Source organism: Zootoca vivipara, chromosome 6 (genome assembly GCF_965207765.1).
Source record: "Zootoca vivipara chromosome 6, rZooViv2.hap1.1, whole genome shotgun sequence".
In the NCBI taxonomy this organism is placed as follows: Eukaryota; Metazoa; Chordata; class Lepidosauria; order Squamata; family Lacertidae; genus Zootoca; species Zootoca vivipara.
This window is the reverse complement of record NC_142589.1, coordinates 4444572-4468441: the sequence shown is the minus strand read 5'-3', so window position 1 is coordinate 4468441 and position 23870 is coordinate 4444572. Positions and strand designations below refer to the sequence as shown.

At 49.9% G+C, this 23870-nt stretch overlaps 1 protein-coding gene across 2 annotated transcripts; it reads right to left on the bottom strand.

The window, feature by feature from the left end:
- Positions 1-9454: 9454 nt before the first annotated feature.
- Positions 9455-20849, bottom strand: LOC118086870 (low molecular weight neuronal intermediate filament-like). 2 transcript variants are annotated; one of them, XM_035118869.3, is made up of 4 exons: positions 19955-20849; positions 16680-16997; positions 14910-15034; positions 9455-13895 (listed from the first exon to the last, which is right to left on the bottom strand). In XM_035118869.3, exons 1-4 carry the CDS (start codon positions 20708-20710, stop codon positions 13640-13642), a joined length of 1455 nt encoding a protein of 484 aa, XP_034974760.2. In that variant the 5' UTR covers positions 20711-20849; the 3' UTR covers positions 9455-13639. The 2 variants fall into 2 exon arrangements, with proteins under 2 accessions (XP_034974760.2, XP_088527575.1); XM_088671449.1 differs by having other exon boundaries at positions 13757-13895; positions 14910-15053.
- Between the last annotated feature and the right edge of the window lie 3021 nt (positions 20850-23870).

Genomic DNA, 23870 nt, shown 5'->3' with positions numbered 1-23870 from the left:
GCAGCCAATGCAAGGCTCAAGGATGAAAACTTTTACATAACTATCTGAAGCTGGACCGTGAAGCCCCACCCTTCAAAATACATAAAGACCTTATACATTTTAGATGGGATGTGTGCATGTGATGGCATGCCTGCGAGGGTCAGGGAATCATAGAATGGTAGAGTTGGAAGGGACCCCATTGGTCATCTAGCCCAACGCCCTGCAAAGCAGGAATCACAATGAAAGAGAGAAAGCTTTGTGCTTGCATGCGTGTGTTTGCATTGGCCATGCAAGGCTGGCCCAAGACATTTTGCTGCCTGAGGCACAGTACAAGGCGACACCCCTCGTTATTCCTTGCACAGAAGCCAAGTGGATTGACTGTTGAGTCTTACCTCAGTACTGGGAATCGGACAGCATTTTCCACAGCACTGACAGCCCTTGTACCGTAAATAACTCTGTCCTTGGAGAGAGAGGGGGGGGGATGGCCCCAGAGCTTAGAAGGAACAGCCAAGGCGCTGTTGTCCATGTCTGCCATCCGAGGCGATCGCCTCACTTTGCCTTGTGGCAGAGTCGGCCCTTTGGCCAGGACTACTGTTGCCATGGGGACACGGGTGGCGCTGTGGGTTAGACCACAGAGCCTAGGGCTTGCCGATCAGAAGGTTGGCGGTTCGAATCCCTGCGACGGGGTGAGCTCCCGTTGCTCGGTCCCAGCTCCTGCCCACCTAGCAGTTTGAAAGCACGTCAAAGTGCAAGTAGATAAATACGTACCGCTATAGCGGGAAGGTAAACAGCGTTTCTGTGTGGTGCTCTGGTTCGCCAGAAGCGGCTTTGTCATGCTGGCCACATGACCTGGAAGCTGCACGCCGGCTCCCAGGCCTATAACGCAAGATGAGCGCCGCAACCCCAGAGTCATCCGTGACTAGACCTAACGGTCAGGGGTCCCTTTACCTTTACCTTTACTGGTGCCATGAACTCTCCAGAAGGATGGCAGGCGTCGGCTGTGTACATTCAGTGCAAAGAATTCTGGGCATTGCAATTTGCTAAGGGCTGCTGGGAACTGGGACTCTGTGAGGGGTGAACTACAGTGCCCAAAATTCCCTGGAGGAAAGAATGTTTCTCAAATGTGATTTAAAGGGATCCCACCCTGAGACTCATTTAGATGTATTTTTGAGCAAATTCATGGAGCGTGAAAACCTCCATGTTCAGAGGCACTCTATCTCTGAATACCAGGCACTGGGGAACAAACAGCAGTATCCCCCATGCCTCCTTTGCAGCCTACCCAGCTGCATCTGCCTTGCCGCTGCCACAAGCAGGGTGCTGGACTAGGTGGGCCTTTGACCTTATCCAGGCAAGATCCCTCCTCTTCAGGGAGGGGGGAATTTGCGGGCGGGACCCGCTCTACGCATCGAGCAGGGGGGCGTGTTCGGCCCCCTGCTCAGCCTATCCTGCTGCCAGTAGGGCCCTGGCTGGCCAATAGGGCCAGGTTGTGGGCGGGGTTACCTCCTTCAAATAAGCACGGCAGCCTCCAGCTCGCCCCTTTTCGCTGCTGCTCCTCGTCGGATCTCCCGCCCACCCTCCCTTTAGGTTTTCCCTTAGGGTGTTCGCTTTGACCTTGCTATGGACTTCGGTTGGTTGCCTTGGTTGCCCGAGGGGCCTGGTAGGAGTTTTTTATCCAATTGGCTAATTGGCACCGGCCTCTTGGTTTTTTGGCCTACCTCATAGCAATTCGTCACAACTTCTTCGGTATTTGGTGGTAGGCATTGGAATATGGAGTTGTCTGGTGTGTTCAAGGACTGGTTGTGGCCATCATCCAACCCTCCTCTTATAGGGGTATCCCCTTAAGGGATCCGGCGGTTGTGGATCCCGTCCTACACCCTGCTGGTGGCTAGGGCCATGGCACGACCCCCGGTGACACCAGGGGGAGCTTTCAGTTGTATTTGCATCAACAGGCTCCTTCCTTGGGGTGTTAACCTCATATGACCCTCTGCTGAGCGGGGTGGAGTCATGCTTGCTAGGGAGTCCAATACCTCTCACTTGCTCTAACCAATAAAGTTGTGGCCTTATTCTACCCATTAACTCTAATACCATGTGTCACTGTGTCTTTATTTCTCGTGGGGGGCGGGTTCTCGAACCGTAAGTTGGTTGAGCACCAAGGGTGGTCCATTCCCATGTCACCCTTTACCCTCCTGTCCTCGGTTACTGGTCTGAACTTGCAGCCCTTCATTCAGTGGCAGGCTTTGAAAGTGCATTGTTACAGTAGAAATCTGTTGACAATAGAAATCTGAACCCTCCCCGAGTCACAATACTAAGCCGGTGGGAACCCAACCGCGCCCTCTCATCTGAATGCCTCCAAAGAAAGCTTAGTGCTTAGGATTCTCAAGTTCTCTCTTGCGGGGTGCATGATTCTTGCCTGGGAGACGCCAAAGCGCCTTTAAGGTTCTGAATGTTGAAAGAACTGCCTGAGGAACTGTCATCAATGTGGAGGAGGCATGAATAGGTTGGATAAAACCAAGGGATCCTTTCAGGGGTGGGCCTCTGGCATTTTGCCAGACCAGGATAAACCATGTAGGCCAAGCCCAAATGGAAGCTTTCCCCAACCTGGTGCCCTCCATATCCTGTTGGGCGACACGTCACATCAGCCCTAGCTGGCAACAGCTGTATGATGCTGGGGGTTCAGGGCTCCTGCACCATGCAGGAACAAACAGATGCACAAATATAGGGTGGGGGACAGCTGGCTAGACAGCAGTATGTGTGAAAAGGAGCTAGGGGTGTTAGTAGATCACAAGCTTAACACAAGTCAACAGTGCAATGCAGCAGTAAAAGTGCTAATGCAATTCTAAATTACACCAATGGAAGTAGAGTGTCCAGGTGAAGGGAAGCCATAGTCCCACTCTATTCTGCCTTGGTTAGTAGACCCCCTCCTGGAGTCCTGTGTCCAGTTCTGGGCACCACAGTTTAAGAAGTATATTGACAGGCTGGAAGGTGTCCAGATCAGGAGTCTAGAAACCAAGCCTTATGAGGAATGGTTGAGGGAGCCGAGTGTCGTAGTCCTCCTGTGCTGTCAACCACAACAGAGCTCAGTGGAGGGAGAAGCCAGCCAGCCAGTCAGCTGAGTCGGGGGGGGGGGTACTTGCCTGGAGGCGGAGTCTGTATGCAAGGTTCAGTCCAGTCCAAAAGTCAGGAGTATCTCAGTTCATGTAGTCAGACAATCTGGGGGTTAAGAAAGCTGAGGGTCCAAGGTTTTGAGAAGCAAGCAGCAGCAGCAAGGACTGGCCAGGAACAATGGATGTTGTTTCCAGCAACTGTCTGAGGCGGGAAACCTTGCTTAAGAAAGCTGGAGCCAGCTGGTTCTCATAAGGAGCAAGAAGGCTGATCAGCAGCAGGTGGAGTCACTTCGCCTTCTGCTCCTTCAGGCTGCTGCTCAACAGGTGAAGCTGACTACTGGCTTATGACACTGAGTATGTTTAGCTTGGAGAAGAAAAGACAGAGGAGATATGACAGCCACCTTCAAATATCTAAGGGAAGGTGGCACATGGAAGGTGGCACAGGCTTGTCTTCTGCTGCCCCAGAAGGGAGATATTGAACCAATGGCTTCAAGTTACAAAAACTGAGATTCCAACTAATCATTCGGGATAACTTTCTAAGGTCGGATGGCTGCCTGTCTTCGACTCCTTAGCTGTCATTCCTGCATTGCAGGGGGTTGGACTAGATCACCCTCCGGGTCCCTTCCAACTCTACAATTCTATGATTCTATGTTTGTGGTAACACTGGGGAAGCATCTCAGAATAAAGCCAAAGCAGAAGAACAACTAGTGCACTTTTGTTGTTTAGTCATTTAGTCGTGTCCGACTCTTCGTGACGCCATGGACCAGAGCACACCAGGCACTCCTGTCTTCCACTGCCTCCCGCAGTTTGGTCAAACTGTCCAACCATCTCGTCCTCTGTCGTCCCCTTCTCCTTGTGCCCTCCATCTTTCCCAACATCAGGGTCTTTTCCAGGGAGTCTTCTCTACTCATGAGGTGGCCAAAGTATTGGAGCCTCAGCTTCAGGATCTGTCCTTCCAGTGAGCACTCAGGGCTGATTTCCTTCAGAATGGAGAGGTTTGATCTTCTTGCGGTCCATGGGACTCTCAAGAGTCTCCTCCAGCACCAGAATTCAAAAGCATCCATTCTTCGGCAATCAGCCTTCTTTATGGTCCAGCTCTCACTTCCATACATCACTACTGGGAAAACCATAGCTTTAACTATACGGACCTTTGTCGGCAAGGTGATGTCTCTGCTTTTTAAGATGCTGTCTAGGTTTGTCATTGCTTTTCTTCCAAGAAGCAGGCGTCTTTTAATTTCGTGACCTCTGCCACCATCTGCAGTGATCATGGAGCCCAAGAAAGTAAAATCTCTCGCTGCCTCCATTTCTTCCCCTTCTAGTGCGCTATGATTGTGTTAAAACCTAGACACCCACAATCAAACTCAGTCTGGAGGGCCTCCTTGCAGCCATTGGCACTTTCCCTGAGTGAGGGTCTGGGTCAATGGCATTTGCTTAAAACTCTCTTTTCCAATCTGTGTAAGAGCGAGCCATTTACTTTGCTCATTGCAGTTCTAAGCACTTTAGAGATGGAAATCAAACCAAGCAAGGAAAGCCTGTGACCTTGTCAACATGAGGCTTTTCTCCAGTGCCCTTGGGGAGAGGGAGGGAGGGAGGGAGGGAGGGAGAGAATACAGATTGTGGGATAATGGTGCCAAACGAATCTTCAACGGTCCCCACCACGTTATTTGATCAAGATGTTGAAGCTAGCCTGTGGCACTTTGGAATATTTCATAATAAATATCAAGAGCAGGCCTGCATGCTATATTAATACTGTAGTGTCTGTAGAACAAAATTCACCTTTGATTCCCATTCAAAAAGGCAGATGATTTTGACTCCTAGAGGAAATTTATATAAGAGAGGAATAGAAGAAAAGAGAAGGAAGAAAAAAGACTGGCTAGCTATGTTAAGATGTAAACTTTATAAGCTCCCACCCAAATGAATGGGTGAGAAACAATTAATAACTCTATTGCACTATTCATAGAACCATAGAATTGTGCAGTTGGAAGGAACCCCTTGTGTCATCTAGTCCAACCCCATGCACTGCTGGAATCAGAGCTAAAGAATCCATGATAGATGACCATCAGACCATCAGAGAAACCTCCAAGGGAGAAGACTCCACCATCTTCCGAGGGAGTCCGTTCCGCTATCAAACAGCTCTTCCCATTATAAAGTTCTTCCTAATGTTCTGCTGGGATCTACTTCCTTGACATTTGAATCTATTGGTTGGGTTCCTACCCTCCAGAGCAGCAGAAAACAAGCCTGCTCTTCCTTCCACATGGCAGCCCTTCAGATATTTGAAGATAGCTGCCCTATCACTTCTCAGTCTTCTCTTCTCCAGGCTAAACGTACCCAGCTTCCTCCATCACTCCTCATGAGGCTTAGGTTCCAAACCCTTTATCATCTTGGTTGCCCACTTCTGCATCTGTTCCAGCTTGTCAATATCCATCTTAAACTGTGGTTCCCAGGATGCAAATGGGATGCGGCCAAGGCAGAATAGAGAAGGACTATTATTACTTCCCTCCATTGGGACACTCACTTTTTGTTGACACAGCCTAGAACAGGCATGCCCAAACTTCGGCCCTCCAGTTGTTTTGGACTACAATTTCCATCATCCCTGACCACTGGTCCTCTTAGCTAGGGATCATGGGAGTTGTAGGCCAAAACATCTGGAGGGCTGCAGTTTGGGGATGCCTGGCCTAGAACTACATTAGCTTAATCCTGTGCAAGCAAAGCATGCCACTCCAGTGAGGTTCCAGTCACATTCTCCTTTCCCTCACTTTGCAGGATACCATTTCCCCGCAACGTATCCTGCAACAGCCTTGTTTTGTCTCTTCAGTTGTTCCCCTCCCAGCTGTTGTAAAGAGGTTTGCCCTGGTGGCTCCCATTCTTTCTCCCTCCAATGTCCTTTGTGACACCCCAAATCTGCCACTTTTGTTACGTCTCTGGAAGGACCCAGAGGCTGGATGGCTGTGAGGAGTTGCAATGGCACTAAATTGCTTCCTCAGCATTTAAAACCACTCAAAGCGATGGCAGAGGGCATTTCTCTCTCTCTCTCTCTCTCTCTCTCTCTCTCTCTCTCTCTCTCTCTCTCTCTCTATCTCTATCTCTATCTCTCTCTCCTCATTCAAACCTAATTAGGTTAAAAAAGAACAAGTGGGTCACTTTACCTTCCAGCACAAGAAACTTACCAACACAGCTATTCCTTTCAGTGCCCACTCTGCACGGAGTTGAGATCTGGTGCATGATTAAAACTGTGCTCTACAGGGGATCAATGATTTGTTTCTCTCTTGCCAGGGCTAGCTGGGGAGAAACAGTATTACACGCTGAAATGACGACTTTGCCCTTGATATTGCAAGGTACATACAGTGGTACCTTGGTGTAAGAACAGCCCTCTTTAAGAACGATTTGGTTTGCAAACTTTGCAAAACCAGAAGTAGTGTCCCGGTTTGCGAACTTTACCTCGGTCTAAGAACGGAAGCCAAATGGTGGAAGGGCACCGGCGGCGGGAGGCCTAAATAGGGAAAGCGTGCCTCGGTTTAAGAATGGTTTCGGTTTAAGAACGGACTTCTGGAATGGATTAAGTTCATAACCAAGGTACCACTGTATTTGGACCTTCTATTGCATGCCTAAGAATTGCAGCAAATTCATGGGGTTGTGGGTTTTTTTGCACATTATCCAATTTGGTTCTCATCCATAAAAGTGCACAAGGAACAGATTTGCAAGTCAAATAGGGAGGAGATATGCTAGAAAGGGACCCAGGTGGCGCTGTGGTTAAACCACTGAGCCTAGGGCTTGCTGATCAGAAGGTCGGCAGTTCGAATCCCTGTGACGGGGTGAGCTCCCGTTGCTTGGTCCCAGCTCCTGCCAACCTAGCAGTTCGAAAGCACGTCAAAATGCAAGTAGATAAATAGGAACCGCTACAGCGGGAAGGTAAACGGCATTTCCATGCGCTGCTCTGGTTTGCCAGAAGCGGCTTTGTCATGCTGGCCACATGACCTGGAAGCTATACGCCGGCTCCCTCGGCCAATAATGCGAGATGAGCGCGCAACCCCAGAGTCGGTCACGACTGGACCTAATGGTCAGGGGTCCCTTTACCTTTTATGCTAGAAATTGGACAAAATGAAGCAAGTTCTCTAATGTATGGGGGTCTGTAAAATTGCCAATGGGTATAGGGTTTGTTTGTTTGTTTTAAAGGTGGTTTAATGATGTGTGACAAAACTGCAGTAATATAATGTACTAATCTCTAGTACATGTGCTGATTTTTAGACATACCAACCAGTATTGAGAGATTCAATGGATTTCAAGAGGTCTTAGTGCACTCTAGCGGCCAAATGGAAGGATTGCCCAGCAACACATCTTGCCTTTTCCACCAACATCCACTGAGGGCTTGTCGACCCATTTCCTCTGTGCTGTAAAGCTCCATGTCCAAGCACTTTTTTTTTTTTTTTTTGCCCGGGAGCTTCTTCCACAAAAACCCGCTCTTTAATGCTTAATCAGAGCAAACAGCAACCTGCGGGAAACCTGAATTTTTTGTTGTGCTTTTTGAATTTATAATAGGAGGCATCACAGAGGAGAATCAAGGATCCAGACTGGGGCCCCTAATCTCATTTGCCTCTTCTGCTTAGCAAAGCACCCATGTTAAGGCTGGAAAATACATTTATGATTCAATTCTGCTGCAGCCTCCTGACAGCACTGGGTTCCAGGCATTAGCAGCAAATAGCCTGGCTCCCGTCTCCTTCAATTAGGCAGAGTCTGTGTGCATTAAACAGACTGTTTAGGGCAGGCTCCTTGCCGCTTAGGAGAGGAAGACCACATTTGCCCTTCCAGGCCTGATGTGGAAAATAGTGGTTAATAGCAGGTAGGACATGTTTATTTGGGCTGCACATGGAGACGCCAGAAGCCATCAGTTTTTTTTTTACCAATTTCACTCTTGTGATACATACATACGTACGTACGTACGTTTGGTACATACATGAGAGAGCCAGTGTGGTACAGTGGTTTCGTGTCAGTTGAGGAGCTGGGAGACCTGGGTTCAAATCCTCACTTGGCCATGAAGCTCACCGGGTGACTAGTTGGGGGCTAGTCACTGCCTCTCAACCTAACCCCACCTTGCAGGGTTGTTGTGGAGATTAAGTGAGCTCCTCTGATGAAAAGGTGGGATACAAATGCAATAAGAAGTGTGTGTTTGGGGGGAGGAGGAAATAAATGAATAAATAAATGCAATTAATTTATCTATCTAATCTATCCAACCCTACACATACTTTGGAAAGCAGCTTCTACCCATATCAGTAATCCATAGACCTCCCTCCCTCATTTCATTAGCTGCCTCTCCTGGGCTGCTGTACAAATGGCTCATTGGGGGCCGCTTTCTGACCCATAAGTTTCTGGAAAGGTACCTCTTGTTCTTGCCAGAGATATTTCCCTCTGCAGGAGTATTTTATTAACGCAGCCTGAATGATCTTCGAAGAAGTTTCCAGTAACACAGGAATCACACCAAGGCTTTCTGTATTCGCTGCATTAGGATGTAAGAAGAGGCGGCTGCTGGATCAGGCCAAAGGGGCACTATCTGGCCCATTATCCTGTTCTCACAGTGGCCACCCAAAGGGAAGCCCAGAAGCAAGATCTGAGCCCAAGAGCAGCACTCTTCCCTCCTCTGGTTTCCACCAACTGGGATTCAGAAGTATTGCTGCCTCCAACTGTGGAGGCAGAGCACAGACATGGCTGGGAGCCACGGAGAGTCCTCTCCTCCATGAATTTGTCTCTTCCTGTTTTAAAGCCATCCAAGTTGGTGGCCATCACTGCCCTCCTGTGGGAGGCAGTTCCATAGATTAACTGTGCACCACCTAAAGATTTCCTAAACAGGCCCAATGAACGAACGTTCTTCACTGGGGTTGAGCCTCAATAACCGTTCTAAATTCTGCCTAGATCAGGGGTTCCCAAACTAAGGCCCGGGGGCCGGATGCGGCCCAATCGCCTTCTAAATCCGGCCCACAGACAGTCCGGGAATCAGCATGTTTTTACATGAGTAGAATGTGTCCTTTTATTTAAAATGCATCTCTGGGTTATTTGTGGGGCATAGGAATTCGTTCATATTTTTTCAAAATATAGTCCGCCCCCCCACCCAAGGTCTGAGGGACAGTGGACCGGCCCCCTGCTGAAAAAGTTTGCTGACCCCTGGCCTAGATCAATTGAATTTCAGTGGTTAAAGCACAGGGGGCATAATCCAGAAAAATCTAGGCAATTTCCAACTCCTGCTGATTTCAACATTTATCAAGCACAACTTTTAAAGCCCACCGCCTTGAAACCAAAGGGATATTGATACTGGCAGCATTGCAACATGATTTCACCCAGGGCAACAGAGGGAGAGGGGGGGAAAGGCACAATCCTGTTCATCGGGGCTTTTTGTTTCCATTTTATTTGCCTTCCAAATAAACAAACAAACAATGAAAATAAATATATAAATAAATAACCATCACAGGACATCAACTGGAATGTAGGCTCATGCACAGGTAACACCAATGATTAAATAAGCAGCATTTGAAATGACTGTATGACCTTCCTTGTCTTACATTCAATTTGCATTCCTCTACATTTATACACAGACACTTAAAACTCTCTCTCTATCTGGACATGCAACTGCACTCTCTAATAGGCATTGCGTGCTTCTGGGCATTCAAAAGGGAGCTGGGGCAGAATCTGCCGGGAGCATCTCTTGGGTGAAAGCGCCCCAACCAGAGGAACATCTGGGACATTTAATTCCGTGCTGTTAAGATGAAGACTACGGGCGGCCAATGGGGTTACAGCACAATCACATCTTATGTTCCAGTTCTAAGGGTTTTGTGTATATCGTGAAGGGCGCACATACACAGCCCCTTGGAACTGCCCCAGCTGGCAGGTGAGGGGGAGAGACTGCAGGACTCCTAGAGCGGATGTGCTGAGCAGGCCTCCCCACCCCATCCAGCAAGGTGGAGAGCTCAAAAGCTCTTTTCATTTGGGGTTACATTTTAATATCTCCACCTTGCTTGGGGGAGGGGGAGCGGCAAGGCCTGCTCAAAGCACCACTTCTGGAAGATGCTCGTGGAAGATCTCACCGGACCTCAGATTTCCCTGCAAGATCTTGCAAAAGCATCCCAGAGCCAGCACACTGTCTGGATCTTGGCCCCATCAAGCAAGGCAGAGGGCTTAAAAGCTCTTTCCGTAGTGGGTCATCACAAAAGGGCCTGGCGCTAAAAAAGCTTTTGAGCTCTTTGCTTTGCTTGGATTTAACTTGTGCAATTTCAACTGCATATGGTTGAAATTGTGCAGGTTAAATGCACATAAGATGCCACTGTACTGTATTTAACATTACGTGGCACCTTCACTACTACCTTGGAAGTCGAACGGAATTCGTTCCGGAAGTCCGTTTGACTTCCAAAACGTTCGAAAACCAACGCGCAGCTTCTGATTGGCTTCAGAAGCTCCTGCAGTCAATCAGAAGCCGCGGAAGCCCTGTCGGTTGTTCGGGTTCCAAAAGAACGTTCGAAAACCGCAACACTCACTTCTGGGTTTCGATCGTTCGGGAGCCAATTTGTTCGGGACCCAAGGCGTTCGAGATCCAAGGTACGACTGTACAGGCAAGTTATGGCAGACCGACTATCCAATCCTTCCAACGTATCTATTTATTCTACAACATGACTATGTTTTATAAAGTTCCAGCAACTTTTAGTAGAACACAATGAAAACGAACTTTTCTTATTTAAATGCTTTTTCATATCTGACACCTTCCCATTTAAATGTCATTCTACAATAGGAATGTTTCATTCCAATTTGATCGTTGCCTCCCACTTTTCTGAGTTGCCACTGGGAGATGTTCCTTGCAGACTGCGCCTGCCACCAAGCAGCCGAAAGGGGTGACATTTGGCCAGTAAATGTCTTTGCCTAATTCCTTTCTCTAAAAAGGACCCAAAACGGGTGGTTTAAATTCTTCCAACTCCTTTAGCAGCTCTCTAGTAGGCTTTACATTCAGAATATCCAACTAACCCTTCCCTACAAATTGCTCAGCATGCAATGGGTACATTCCTAGAGCCAAGAAACAAATGGCATTCAAACGTGTGCTTGCAAACGGGAAACACAATTCAAACCGTGTGTTTGTGTAAACCACGACACAGGGAAATGGTAGACAGGGAAAAGCTTCAGCACACAAACACTCCTGCCTCTTTGCTCTTCTCCTGTTCAATGGGCAGGCTGGACTCAACAATGGGAATATCAACGCAGAAGCATTACAGATGGTCAGGAAGTTCTGCACCATCCATACCCCCCCCACCCCTTTTTTTATAAATAGGTAACAAAGAATTAGAAAGTCAGAGATCGGCCACACCTTAGGAAGCCTAACAGGTAAAGAGAATAACTTCAAGGCTAGGACTGTTGTTAAAAAGGGCAAAAACCTGTGGAAAAAACAAGAGCCCAGAGGTGGGTTTTAATTCCCTAACCCTCCACGGCTAGAGGCACCACCTGAGGCAGCTGTACAAAGAAGTAGGAAAAGCTTAACGTGCACAGGTAAGGAGGGAGTGTTGGATTTTTTTTGAATAGTCATTACTTTAGTGCCAGTCTAATGTAAACACTGTCTGTTTAAGAGAAACAGGTGCAAGCGTTTCTCTTAATTGCTCACAGGCGTGGGCTCTGTTTTTTTTGTATATAAGGCTCTGCCAGAAAGCCTTCCTCATCTCTCTTTGCTAGATCTTGCAGTTTGATACATCTCGTTATGGACCACTCTCTGTTTGTTCTTAGTTTAAGAGATCCCCTTAGTTAAACCTTAGTATAATTACTTTGTTTGCTGATAGTTCTCGGGTAGTTTAATGAGAGTTTTGTGGGAGGTTTTGGATGTGGGAGAAAGTATTTATCTTTAGTTTAAAGCCTTTAGAGTCAGTTTGTTTTTCCGTTGAAGAAACCCAACAGTTTGTTTTTCATCTGTATGCTTTGACAAGCATACAGCTAGTAAGGGGTTTCACACAAGGCAGATTATACATACACTCTTGGTGGTGTTTTGCTTAGCCAGGTCAACTTCTAACTGTGCATACTCTGCGTGAAGCATACTTTAAGGGGCCACTGGTAACTGGGTGATTTGTGTTTAGTACCCAGTCATTCCCAATATTATTTTTACTTTATATATTACATTCCAACAGGGAGGGCTTCCTGTCTGCCCCACCCAAAGGCACTATGCCTCTAACTGCAGGCAGGGATTCTATAAGTGCAGAGGTGGGGGTGGGGTGGGCTCATTGGATGTTTTTCAACAGAGGTCAGTTGGGTGGCCACCTATCAGGGATTCCTACATGGGAGGGTTGGACTAGGCAACCCTTGGGGTCCCTTTCCAGTTCTATGACAAAGGATCTGAGTAACCGTAACCCTTTCCCTGCCAGCTGTTAAGTCAGCACCCCGCCACTCTAAACTGCTTGTCCACCTGCAGAACAGGGAGGAAGACCAGTTTTGAATGGGTAAGAAGCTGTCATGGAAAGAGTAAAACAGCCAGTTCTCCCTTGAGAACTGACAGCCACTCCTTCTGACTGCAGCTTTTTCTGAACAGACAGACAGACAAAGGGGTAGAGATCACGTAACCACAATAATCTGCCCTGTGGCTTCTAAAGTCAGAGGTTTTGAATGAGAAAGAGGCACAAAACGAGTAACTCGGAAATATTAAATATATTCTAGAGCAGCAGTTCCCAAAGTAGGTCGGATCACCCCCTGGGGGCAGTGGGATTTCCCAGGGGGGCACTAAGAGGCAAGGAGGTGGCAGCGGGCGCTGGGGGTGTAAATGACAACCAGACTTTGAAAAGCTGGTCTCACTGGATCCTGTTCATCAGTTCTGTGGAATCAATTAAACTACAGAGTGATTTCCCCTACCAGTAGTAGGTCTTGCAAACCACTATTCTGGAATAATGCTTTTCATAGGGGAGGGGGCAGTGGGGGTTGAATTTATGGAACCAAAGGGGCAGCGACCTGAAAACATTTGGGAATCGCTGCACTTCAGCATTCAAGGACCTTGTCTGAAGCCAAGTCAGCCTCAGAGCAGAAGTGGGGAATGCTAATGTAACCTAAATGAGCCTTCCCCAACCTGGTGCCCTCCAGATTAGAAGACTGAAGGTGGTCAACGAAGGGGGGGGATGGAGGGCAGGCTAATCTTAAGCACACACTCACAACCCTGCCAAGTTTCCCTCTCGGAAGATTACGTTTTGCAGGAAGCGTTTCAGACATGGGAAGACTTCTGTGTGTTGCTCACAGACAAACACAATGGGATTTACTCCAAAGTAAACTTGCAGAGGTTTGTGATGCCAGAGAGCTAAGAGACCCGACTATCCGCCCAAGAGCTCTGCTTGTGATAGGCAATTGAGTTCTGGGCAGATCTGTGCGGTGCCGGCTCCTGGAGAGTTGCCAGAGGCTTGTGGATCTGTCCAGGAGTAATTTGGTGTCCGGTTATTGTGGTCTGCCTGACGGACTCATCCTGAGAGCCATCCCATGTCTGAAAAACCTACAGCACCCTCACCCCATTCTGAGGAAATCCAGTGAGAGGGTGTGAGGGGAGGACTGCCTTTGGGACACAAGTTTTAGGTTTTGGGCACGCCCGTTGCAGACTTCTCGTCTCCAGAATCATCCTCGTCCTTTGACTCTCCTGAATCATTGGACTCCTTGGGGCTGTCCTGGGACTCTCCCTTCTTGTCCTTCCGGATCGCCACTGTGCTGGCCGAGAACCCCTTGAAGCCAGCCAGGGGGCTTGAGGAAAAGGGGTAGCCCCCCAGGCCAAAAGCACTGCTGCTGCTGCTGACGGTGCTCAGGCGGGTCTCTTCCCCTTCCAGCAATTTTCTGCAGGGGTGAAAACACATAAAACCACATCAGAACAACACTACAGATCTCTTAAGATCCACCACTGGCGCTTTAGAGCAGTGGTGCCCCAAGTGGGTGGTAGCGCCCCCTGGGGGCAGTGGTGTTAGGGAGTCATTCACCCAGAAACACAGAGAAGATTCCAGAACAGTTGTACAGTGGAACCTCGGTTTACGCCTACCTCCGTTTACGAATGCCGCAGACCCGGAAGTGTTTACATCTGGGTTCCGCGGCGCTCGGATGCGCAGAAGCAATCTGCGCAGCGTGTGCGTGCGCAAAAGCGCTCTATCTGTTGTCATTTTGTATTTTTCTGTTGTGAACTGCCCTGGGATATTCATGTGAAGGGTGGTGTGCCAATTGAAATAATATCAATAATAATATGTCCCGTTGAAGATGGAGAAAGCTTGTTCCCTGCTGCTCCAGAGGGTGGGACTCAAACCAATGGATTCAAATACAGTGGTACCTCTACTTACGAATTTAATGCGTTCCGAACGCACATTTGTAAGTCGAAAAAAAATTGTAAGTCGAATCCCATAGGAATGCATTGGGAGAAAAAAATTGTAAGTCGAAACAGCCCTATCTAAAAATTTGTAAGTAGAAAACAGCAAGAGCTGTTCAATAGTGGAGCAGATTCCCACAAGAGGTCTCCGACTCTTCTTCATCAGAAGTTTTTAAACAGAGGTGGGCTAGCCATCTGTCATGGATTCTTTGGCTGCGATTCCTGCACTGCGGGAGGTTGGATTAGATGACTCTCAGGGTTCCTTCCAACTATACAATTCGATGATTTGTGCAGTGGATGTTCCTGGTGGATGGTTTCCCCACCCCCACCCCAAAATTAGCATTAGTTTATGTGGGGCCTGCATGTTGAAGACCAAATGTTGCTGCCCAGCCTCCGTTTCCACCCCAAACAGCCCAAAGAATGGAACAACAGGTGAGAAGGAAGGGGCAGCACTCAACTCAAGCAGCTATGAAGACTGGTGCCAAAAGCCCTCCTACCTGTATGCTGCTATTTCAATATCCAGAGCCATCTTCACATTCAACAGGTCCTGGTACTCTCGCAGGTGACGGGCCATCTCCCCCTTGGTTGTCCTCAGGGCATTTTCGAGCTGGCTGATGGTCTCCTGAAATGTATTGCAATTTCTACATAACATCAATGCCTGTAACACTTTAAAGCAGGCATCCCCAAACTTCGGCCCTCCAGATGTTTGGGACTACAATTCCCATCTTCCCCGACCACTGGTCCTGTTAGCTAGGGGTCATGGGAGTTGTAGGCCAAAACATCTGGAGGGCCGCAGTTTGGGGGTGCCTGCTTTAAAGCATAGCAAGGAAGGCAGATCCCCACCCTTAGGTGCTGCCAATCAAAACCAGCCTTCCCCAACCAGGTGCTCTCCAACTGTGGACTCCAGCTGTGGAGTACACATCCCATTAGCCACAGCCAACTGCACCAGATGTTGGGAAATGTAGTCCAACCTTCCTGTGTACGCTAAGATAAGGGTGGCTGATCTGAACTTTGTCAGAGGAGAGAATAGGACAGGATGGAAGAGACAGGCATGGGGGGGGGAATGTGGTCATGTGCTGTGGGGAAGGGGGACTGTCCGGAAAAAGTGAATTTTAAGGAGAAAGGTGTGCAGAACTTTGGGACAGCAAGCGAGAATTGACAGAGGAAGAGCAGGGCTTGAAGAATGGAGTTCACTGTCAGGGAGAAGATGAGGAAATAAGGGCAGAAGGAAAACAATAGACAAGTAATAATAATAATAATAATAATAATAATAATAATAATAAGTTTTTATTTATACTCCGCCCATCTGGCTGGGTTTCCCCAGCCACTCTGGGCGGCTTCCAACAGAAAAATAAAACACAGTAATCTATTAAACATTAAAAGCTTCCCTAAACAGGGCTGCCTTCAGATGTCTTCTAAAAGTCCGGTAGTTGTTTTCCTCTTTGACATCTGTTGGGAGGGCGTTCCACAGGGTAGGCCCTCTGCCTAGTTCCCTGCAACTTGGCTTCTCGCAACGAGGGAACCGCCAGAAGGCCCTCGGTGCTGGACCTCAGTGTCCGGGCAGAATGATGGAGGTGGAGACACTCCTTCAGGTATACTGGACCGAGGCCATTTAGGGCTTTAAAGGTCAGCACCAATACTTTGAATTGTGCTCGGAAACGTACTGGGAGCCAATGTAGATCTTTCAAGACCAGTGTTATGTGGTCTCGGCGGCTGCTCCCAATCACCAGTCTAGCTGCCGCATTCTGGATTAGTTGTAGTTTCCGAGTCACCTTCAAAGGTAGTCCCACGTAGAGCGCATTGCAGTAGTCCAAGCGGGGAGATAACTAGAGCATGCACCACTCTTGCTAGACAGTCTGCAGGCAGGTAGGGTCTCAGCCTGCGTACCAGATGGAGCTGATAGACAGCTGCCCTGGACACAGAATTGACCTGCGCCTCCATGGAAAGCTGTGAGTCCAAAATGACTCCCAGGCTGCGCACCTGGTCCTTCAGGACCACAGTTATCCCATTCAGGACCAGGGAATCCTCCACACCTGCCCGCCTCCTGTCCCCCAAGTAAAGTGTTGTAAAAGCAAGGGCAATCTTTACAAATGTTCCCTGACTGATCTGTGGAGCACAACTCAACATTTAGGCCTTTAGGACAAAAAAGGCAACAGGCAGGGAGTCATGCAGGTTAACTTAAAGAGGCAGCTGGAAAACGACCAAACCTTGGGGAAACAAGCCACGGTTTGTTAACGACTCTTAGCTCCACAAACCGTGCGACGCACCTGCAAGTCACGCATCTCTTTGCTGCTCCTCTCCTCAGCCTCCTGCAGCTGCCTCTCCAGGGACTCGTTGGCACCGCGCAGGGACTCGATCTCGATATTCCGGGCTTGCAGCTGCCGGCGATATTCGGAAATCTCCTCCTTGGCCTGGCGGATGCTGTCGCTGCTGCGAGCTGCCTCTTCAGTGAAGTTGGCAAATTTGGATTTGTACCACTCCTCAGCCGACTGCTGGTTCCGGGCGGACAGGACCTCGTATTGGGTACGGATCTCTTTCAAGGCAGCCGTGAGGTCAGGCTTGCTCATATCGATCTCGACGGAGACCTGGAGGGGAACAGATAGAGGGAAGGCCCTCAGCGGCAGGAAGAGGTCCACTCTCCCTAATGAGAGGCCCTGGGAATCTCCCTTATTTTATTATGATGGTGGCTGGGGTTACAATTATTATCATACTTTATGATTACATGCTGTGTGATTACAGGCATACCCTGTTTCCCCTCCAAGGAGCTTAAGGTGAGATCCACGTGGATAAGCTCAGATTTTCACTAATATATGCATTCCTCAGTACACTTTCCTCCATTGTATGCATTTTGGTGAACATAACTTAGAGCAGTGTTTCCCAACCTTGTGCCTCCAGCTGTTTTCGGACTACAATTCCCATCATTCCTGACCACTGGTCTTGCTAGCTAGGGATGATGGGAGTTGTAGTCCCAAAACATCTGGAGGCACAAGGTTGGGAAACACTGACTTAGAGAACTGCAAGGCAAAATTCAGAGAGGTGAAAATTTCAATGGGTGGGTGTTGGCATATTTTGGCTGGCATATTGTTTCAGAAATGGTTACCTGGGCAATTTCACCTTTAACAGGGAACAGAATTAAATTTCTCCCCAAACCCCAGAGGTCAAGGGCTTGCTGGATTGGCTGCTCTGAGGCTTTGTGCTTCCAAGCAACCAAAACGCCCCCAACCCCTAGGAAAGTGGGAAGCTGCCTTTATGATGTCTCTATGCCCTTGGTCCACTGAGCTCAGTATGGTTTCGTGATGAGGTTTCAGGGGACATTTCCAACCCTACTCAGAGATGCTGCCTGGAGCTGAACCCAGGACCTTCTGCATGCAGAGCCACTGGACTGCCAAGGAGCTGGGGAGGGGCAGCTGGCACTCAGCAAGGGGTGACCTCCGCTGACCTGCAGCCTCAAAGCTGGGAGAAAGGCTGGTTGCTCATCACATGTGCTTCAGGAGGCAGCAGAGTTGCCACCGGACCAAGGGATCTGATGTCAAAGCCTGAGCAAATGTCTCACAAGGACGTAAGAAGCGTCTGCTAGATCAGGCCAACCTAGTCCAGCATCCTGTTCTCACAGTGGCCGGCCAGATGCTCCAGTGGGACTCAAGACAAGAGAAACTCTTCCCTCCTATGGCTTCCAGGAACTGGTATTCAGAAGCACCGCTGTCTCCAGCTGTGGAGGAAGAGCACAGCCATAGTCTCTTGTTGCTGCTCTCCAAAGTCCACTGCCCAATAAGCTGCGGACAGCCCTGTTCACCATGTATCTAACCCAGGACTCCCAAGGCCCATCACTCCCAACCAGCATGGCCAATGTCCACAGCTGGTTGGAAGCCATAGTCCACTCATAGCTGCCAACTTTTCCCTTTTCTCGCGAGGAAGCCTATTCAGCATAAGGGAAAATCCCTTAAAAAAAGGGATAACTTGGCAGCTATGAGTCCACTACATATAGAAGGCACCACTTCTTCTCCAAATCCACTTCAACCTGCAGCCACAACCACACCCTGCAGCAGGGAGTTTCCCTGATTAGCTGGCACTTGAAGAAGCACTCCTTGTCAAACCATTCAACCATACAGAAGAATGTAAGAAGAGTCAGGTTGCTGGATCAGACCAAAAGGCCCACCAAGTACACCGCACCCGTTTCTCACAAGTGGCCAACCAGGTGCCCCAGTGGGAACCCCAAATGCTCTTGCCCCCAGAGAGAGGCTTGCATCTAACTATCCCAGTCAAAGATAGGACATCTTCCACGGACTGCTACATCTGGCAGCAACTAATTCCCCAAAGAACTGCACCATGTGCGGAAAAGCTTTAGCCTGCCCTGACTCTCACACGCAATTCCTTTAAAGCACATTTGAAGCACAATGTTCCTTCTCAAAGAATTCTGGACACTGAGGTTTGCTCCTTACAGAGTTAACAGTTCCTGGCAACCCTGAACAAACTACACTGCCCGCAATTCCACGAGGAGGCAAAAATTGCCTTAACTGTTCTTTAAATAAATCATGTGTAGGCAGACAGGGTTAACTGGCTAACCTCAAGTCCTAGTATTATGCTAAGGGGGGTAAACGTAGGGCTGCCATATGTCCGGGAATCGGGCTTGAAAATGGCGCACAGGCAGATTTTTGCTGAATTGGCAAAATGTGCAGGAAAACCCAGACATGTGGCAAGTAGGGTGATTTTTTTAAAAAATTAAATCCCAAAAATTCTTTAAAAGCGCAAATAATGTTTCTATTTTGGGGGGGGGGGTTGCTCACAAAAAAAGCTCAACAACTCTGTACGGATTTTCACTTTGGGGAAAATGGCAACCCTAAGTAAAACTTCTCTCCATCCATCTGCTTTGTCCACACGATGGTTACGTTTTCTAAATCTTTCATGCGGATCCTTGGAAGCGCCTCCTAGGATGTAGCCTTGACTCTTGGAAAAGGAGTGAGACTAGAACTCAGGGACATTCAGTGAAGCTAAATGCTGGAAGACAGATCAAAGTCTTTCTTTAAACAGTAGGGCACAGCTACTCTCTCCCACAGGAGGCAGGAATGGCCACCAACCTAGATGGCTTTCAAAGAGGATTTGACAAAGTCATGGAAGAGAGCGCCATGGATGGCGAAGCTCTGCCTCCACAGTTGCAATTTCTGGAAACAGCAGGAGGGGAGAGGGCTCTTGTGCGCAAATCTTATTTGCAGGTTTCCCAAAAGGGGTATCTGAGTGGCCACTTGCCAGGAAAGGATGTTGAACTGGATTGACCATTGGCCTGATCCAGGTCAGACGGCTCTTCTTACCTCCCTCTCAAGCATGACATTTTGGGTGCTGCTTTCACTACATTCAGCTTCCCTCCACCATCATGTCCTTTAGAGAGGAGTGAGTGTACAGCCGATGTCCTCCGGGTTGGCCACTGTGAGCGCACGATGCTGGACCAGACGGCGCATCGGGAGATCCAGCAATCTCCTGCCTGCCCTTGTCTGCGACTCAAGTGGCCTTTGCCCCGCGACCGCGCCGAGCCCCCTCCCCGCCGCACCTGCGCCCCCTGGAGCTCGGCCTGCAGCTCGGCCACCTCCTCGTCGTGGACGTGACGCAGGAAGGCGATCTCGTCCAGGAGCGCCTCGACCTTCTTCTCCAGCTCGAGGCGGGCGAGCGCGGAGCGGTCGGCGTCCTTGCGCGCGTCGCGCAGCGCCAGCTCGGCCTCCTGGCGCCGCGCCGCCTCGTGGGCCGCCTCGTCGCGCAGCCGCTGGAGGGCGCGGCCCAGCTGCTGGCTCTCCAGCGCCGCCTGGTCGCCGTCGTGCCGCAGCGCCTCCACCTGCGAGCGCAGCTCGCGGACCTCCTGTTCGTAGAGCGCCTGCAGGCGCGACGGCTCGGCCTGCCGCTGCCGCAGCGCCGCCACTTCGGCCTCCAGCAGCCGGTTGTGCTGCTCCAGGTGGTGCACCTTCTCGATGTAGGTGACGAAGCGGTCGTTGAGGCCTTGCAGCTGCTCCTTCTCGTTGGTGCGCACGATCTTCAGCTCGTTGCTCAGCGCGCTTGGCCCCGACGCCGCCCCACCGGCCCGCAGCGCCTCCAGGTGGTCCAGCGAGCTGCTCGGCGCCGGCAGCTTCCGATAGGACGACGAGAAGGCCGAGGGGCCCAGGCCCCCCCGCGGCTGCGGCTGCGACGCCCCCGCCCGGCCCGCCGTCGAGCCGTACATGATGCTCCGGCCCGCCGGGAGCCGCGACGGGGGCTCCCCGAAGGGCTTCTTGCCGTAGGACGGGCCAGCGAAGAGCAGGTCCCTGCTGTAGCTCATGGCCGCGGCTGCGAGGGGCGGCCGGGGCTGCGAAGGGAAGAAAGAGGGTCGCGGCGCCGGCAGATGCTCTTCGACAGCGGGCGGGGAGCGCGGCACGCCGGCGCTTTTATCGCTGGGCCAGCGCCAATCCTAGCGGCGCAGCAGCGACAAAGTCACGTCGGGCAGCCAATTGCAAAAGCGTGGAGGGGGGCGCCGGGGGGGAGGAGGAGGAGGAGGATTTTTATCGCTGGCTGCCGCCGCCAAGAGCTTCATCAGCAAATGTGGCGGAGATGATCAACCTTGACCGAGCCCCGAAATGTAGATGGGAAAGGTGTCGTGGCAGGAGGCGGACGAGCCCTCCTGTCTCCTCATGCGGCGGCTGCGGTGCAAAAGGCGGATCAGACCCCCGAGGCGGAAATCGCATCCATCGGGTGCTGCCTTATACCGAATCAGACTACGTTTCCATTGTATTAAATCTGCAAGGGAGCTTATGATACAGATCGAAAGCAATTTAATAAAATGGACTGAAGCAGCAACTCGGGATAAAACTGGCCAATGATCAAAATGACATTAATGACCAGGCTGGTAGTTAAAAAGACTGGGAGAGCCGTGGGTGACCCCCCCCCAGACAGAGTGGCAGGTAATAGATGGGGGGGGGGGAATGCAGATCATGTAGCAGTTGACGCTACAGTACACGGATATTGGGCATTCTGCCTGTTCCAACACTAAAAAGCCAATGCACCGCTTTTTAATAGAAACTTTATTCGCCTCAGCCAATGGCCATAGCAGCCAGAGAACATTACAACACAGAAAAAGGGGAAATTAAATATAAAAGCACAGTTTGGGGTCCAACAGTCAGATAATGGACCTTATTCTGGTTGCCCCAGCTAAAAAACTAGCAACCTTTGCTGTTGTCGGCTCCATTTGGTCTGCCAGGAGAAAGGACCCTGTGGCAGTGACTGAGTGCCCTAGGATGGTCAATACAAGTGGGGTGATGAACTCGTTCCTCAGGTCTTTATAAAGAGTACAGGGCAGGAGGGCGTGTGCCACTGTTTTGGTGCTGCTGTCTCCACAGGGGCCGTATTAAGCAGTTGGTCCCTTACCTTTCCCACCCCGATCTGGCCACAGTGATCCATGCGACGGTCACCTCCAGGCTTGATTATTGTAACTCGGTTTACACGGGGCTGCCCTTGAAGCTGACCCAGAAACTCCAGCGGGTGCAGAATGCCGCGGTGAGGCTCCTTACGGGGTCTCTGCCACAGGACCACATTCATCCAGTGCTTTACCAGCTGCACTGGCTCCCGGTGGAGTACAGGGTCAGGTTTAAGGGGCTGGTTTTGACCTTTAAAGCCCTATGCGGCTTGGGACCCTCGTACCTACGGGACCGCCTCTCCTGGTATGCCCCACGGAGGACCTTAAGGTCCACAAATAACAACACTTTGGAGATCCTGAGCCATAAGGTGGTTAGATTGGTTTCAACTAGGGCCAGGGCCTTTTCAGTACTGGCCCCAACTTGGTGGAACGCTCTCTCACAGGAGACCAGGGCCCTGCGGGATTTGACATCATTCCACAGGGCCTGTAAGACGTAGCTGTTCTGCCTGGCCTTTGGCCTGGACTCAGTCTGACCTCTATGTTTTCCTCCCTTATGGTTTTGATTTGGCCATTTTAAAATGAGGCTTTTTAAAATTTAAAATTTAAATTGTATTTTAACCTGTATTTTAATTAATTTTTTTTCTTTCTTTTACGTCTTATTGTAATTTTACTGGTGTCAGCCGCCCTGAGCCCGGTTTTGACTGGGGAGGGTGGGGTGTAAATAAAAAATGTTATTATTTATTATAAGCATTTATTGTGTGGAATATGTTGGAATCGTCCCTCAAGTACAGCCGAGGGCAAACCATTCAGTCTTGCGAGGGTAAAAGCACATCTGTATTTTGGAATTAGGCTACGCTGGTGCACCTAGCTCAGTGTCGTCTGCTCTGACCGGCAGCAGCTCTCCCGGCTTGCACACGGGGTTTGTCCATTCCGGCCTGGAGATGCCAGCGGCGGCTGCACCTGTCTGCCTGCGAAGCTGATGCTCTCCTGCTGAGTTGTGGTCCGCCCAGAGTACCCAAGACTTAACTCCCAGTGAACCTTCACACCGAAGAACTCTGCATAGTGTTGCTCTGGCAGTGGTAATCGGGTGGCAGGGAGTAATATTCCCAACAGGACCTGCTTGTAGTTGCCACTTTTCCTGCAGGGAATCTGAGCTCCCCTAAAGCCCCCTGCTGGGACACAGGCAACAAGCCATATTGCAGGTCCTGATTCCCTCCTGCTTCCAACAGCTGCCAGCCTGGTGCCTCTGCTATGTTCAGGGGAGGCAGGAATGCTGCCTCTTAAATGTTCTTTAAGGTTTACAGTTTGATCCCCTCCATCCACTTATTTGCTCATTTGTGGACATCCAGTGGAGCTGAATGCGGGGAGATTCAGGACAGATGAAAGGAAGTCCTTCACACAGTAGCACGTAGCTAACCTATGGAACCCACACCTGCAGGGCAGGAGGCACTGATGGCCATCAAACTTTGTTGTTGTTTAGTCGTTTAGTCGTGTCCGACTCTTCGTGACCCCATGGACCAGAGCACGCCAGGCACTCTTCCACTGCCTCCCGCAGTTTGGTCAAACTCATGTTCGTAGCTTCAAGAACACTGTCCAACCATCTCGTCCTCTGTTGTCCCCTTCTCCTTGTGCCCTCCATCTTTCCCAGCAACAGAGTCTTTTCCAGGGAGTCTTCTCTTCTCATGAGGTGGCCAAAGTATTGGAGCCTCAGCTTCAGGATCTGTCCTTCCAGTGAGCACTCAGGGCTGGTTTCCTTAAGAATGGATAGGTTTGGTCTTCTTGCAGTACATGGGACTCTCAAGAGTCTCCTCCAGCACCATAATTCAAAAGCATCAATTCTTCGACGATCAGCCTTCTTTATGGTCCAGCTCTCACTTCCATACATCACTACTGGGAAAACCATAGCTTTAACTCTACGGACCTTTGTAGGCAAGGTGATGTCTCAAACTAGGCGGCTTTAATAGAGGTGGAGAGGGCTTGGCTAGAAGCCACGATGGCTCTGCTTTGTCTCCATTGTCAGAGACAGTAAATGCTTCTGAATATCAGTTGCTGGAAACCACAGGAAGAGAGAAGGTTTTTGTCCTTGGAT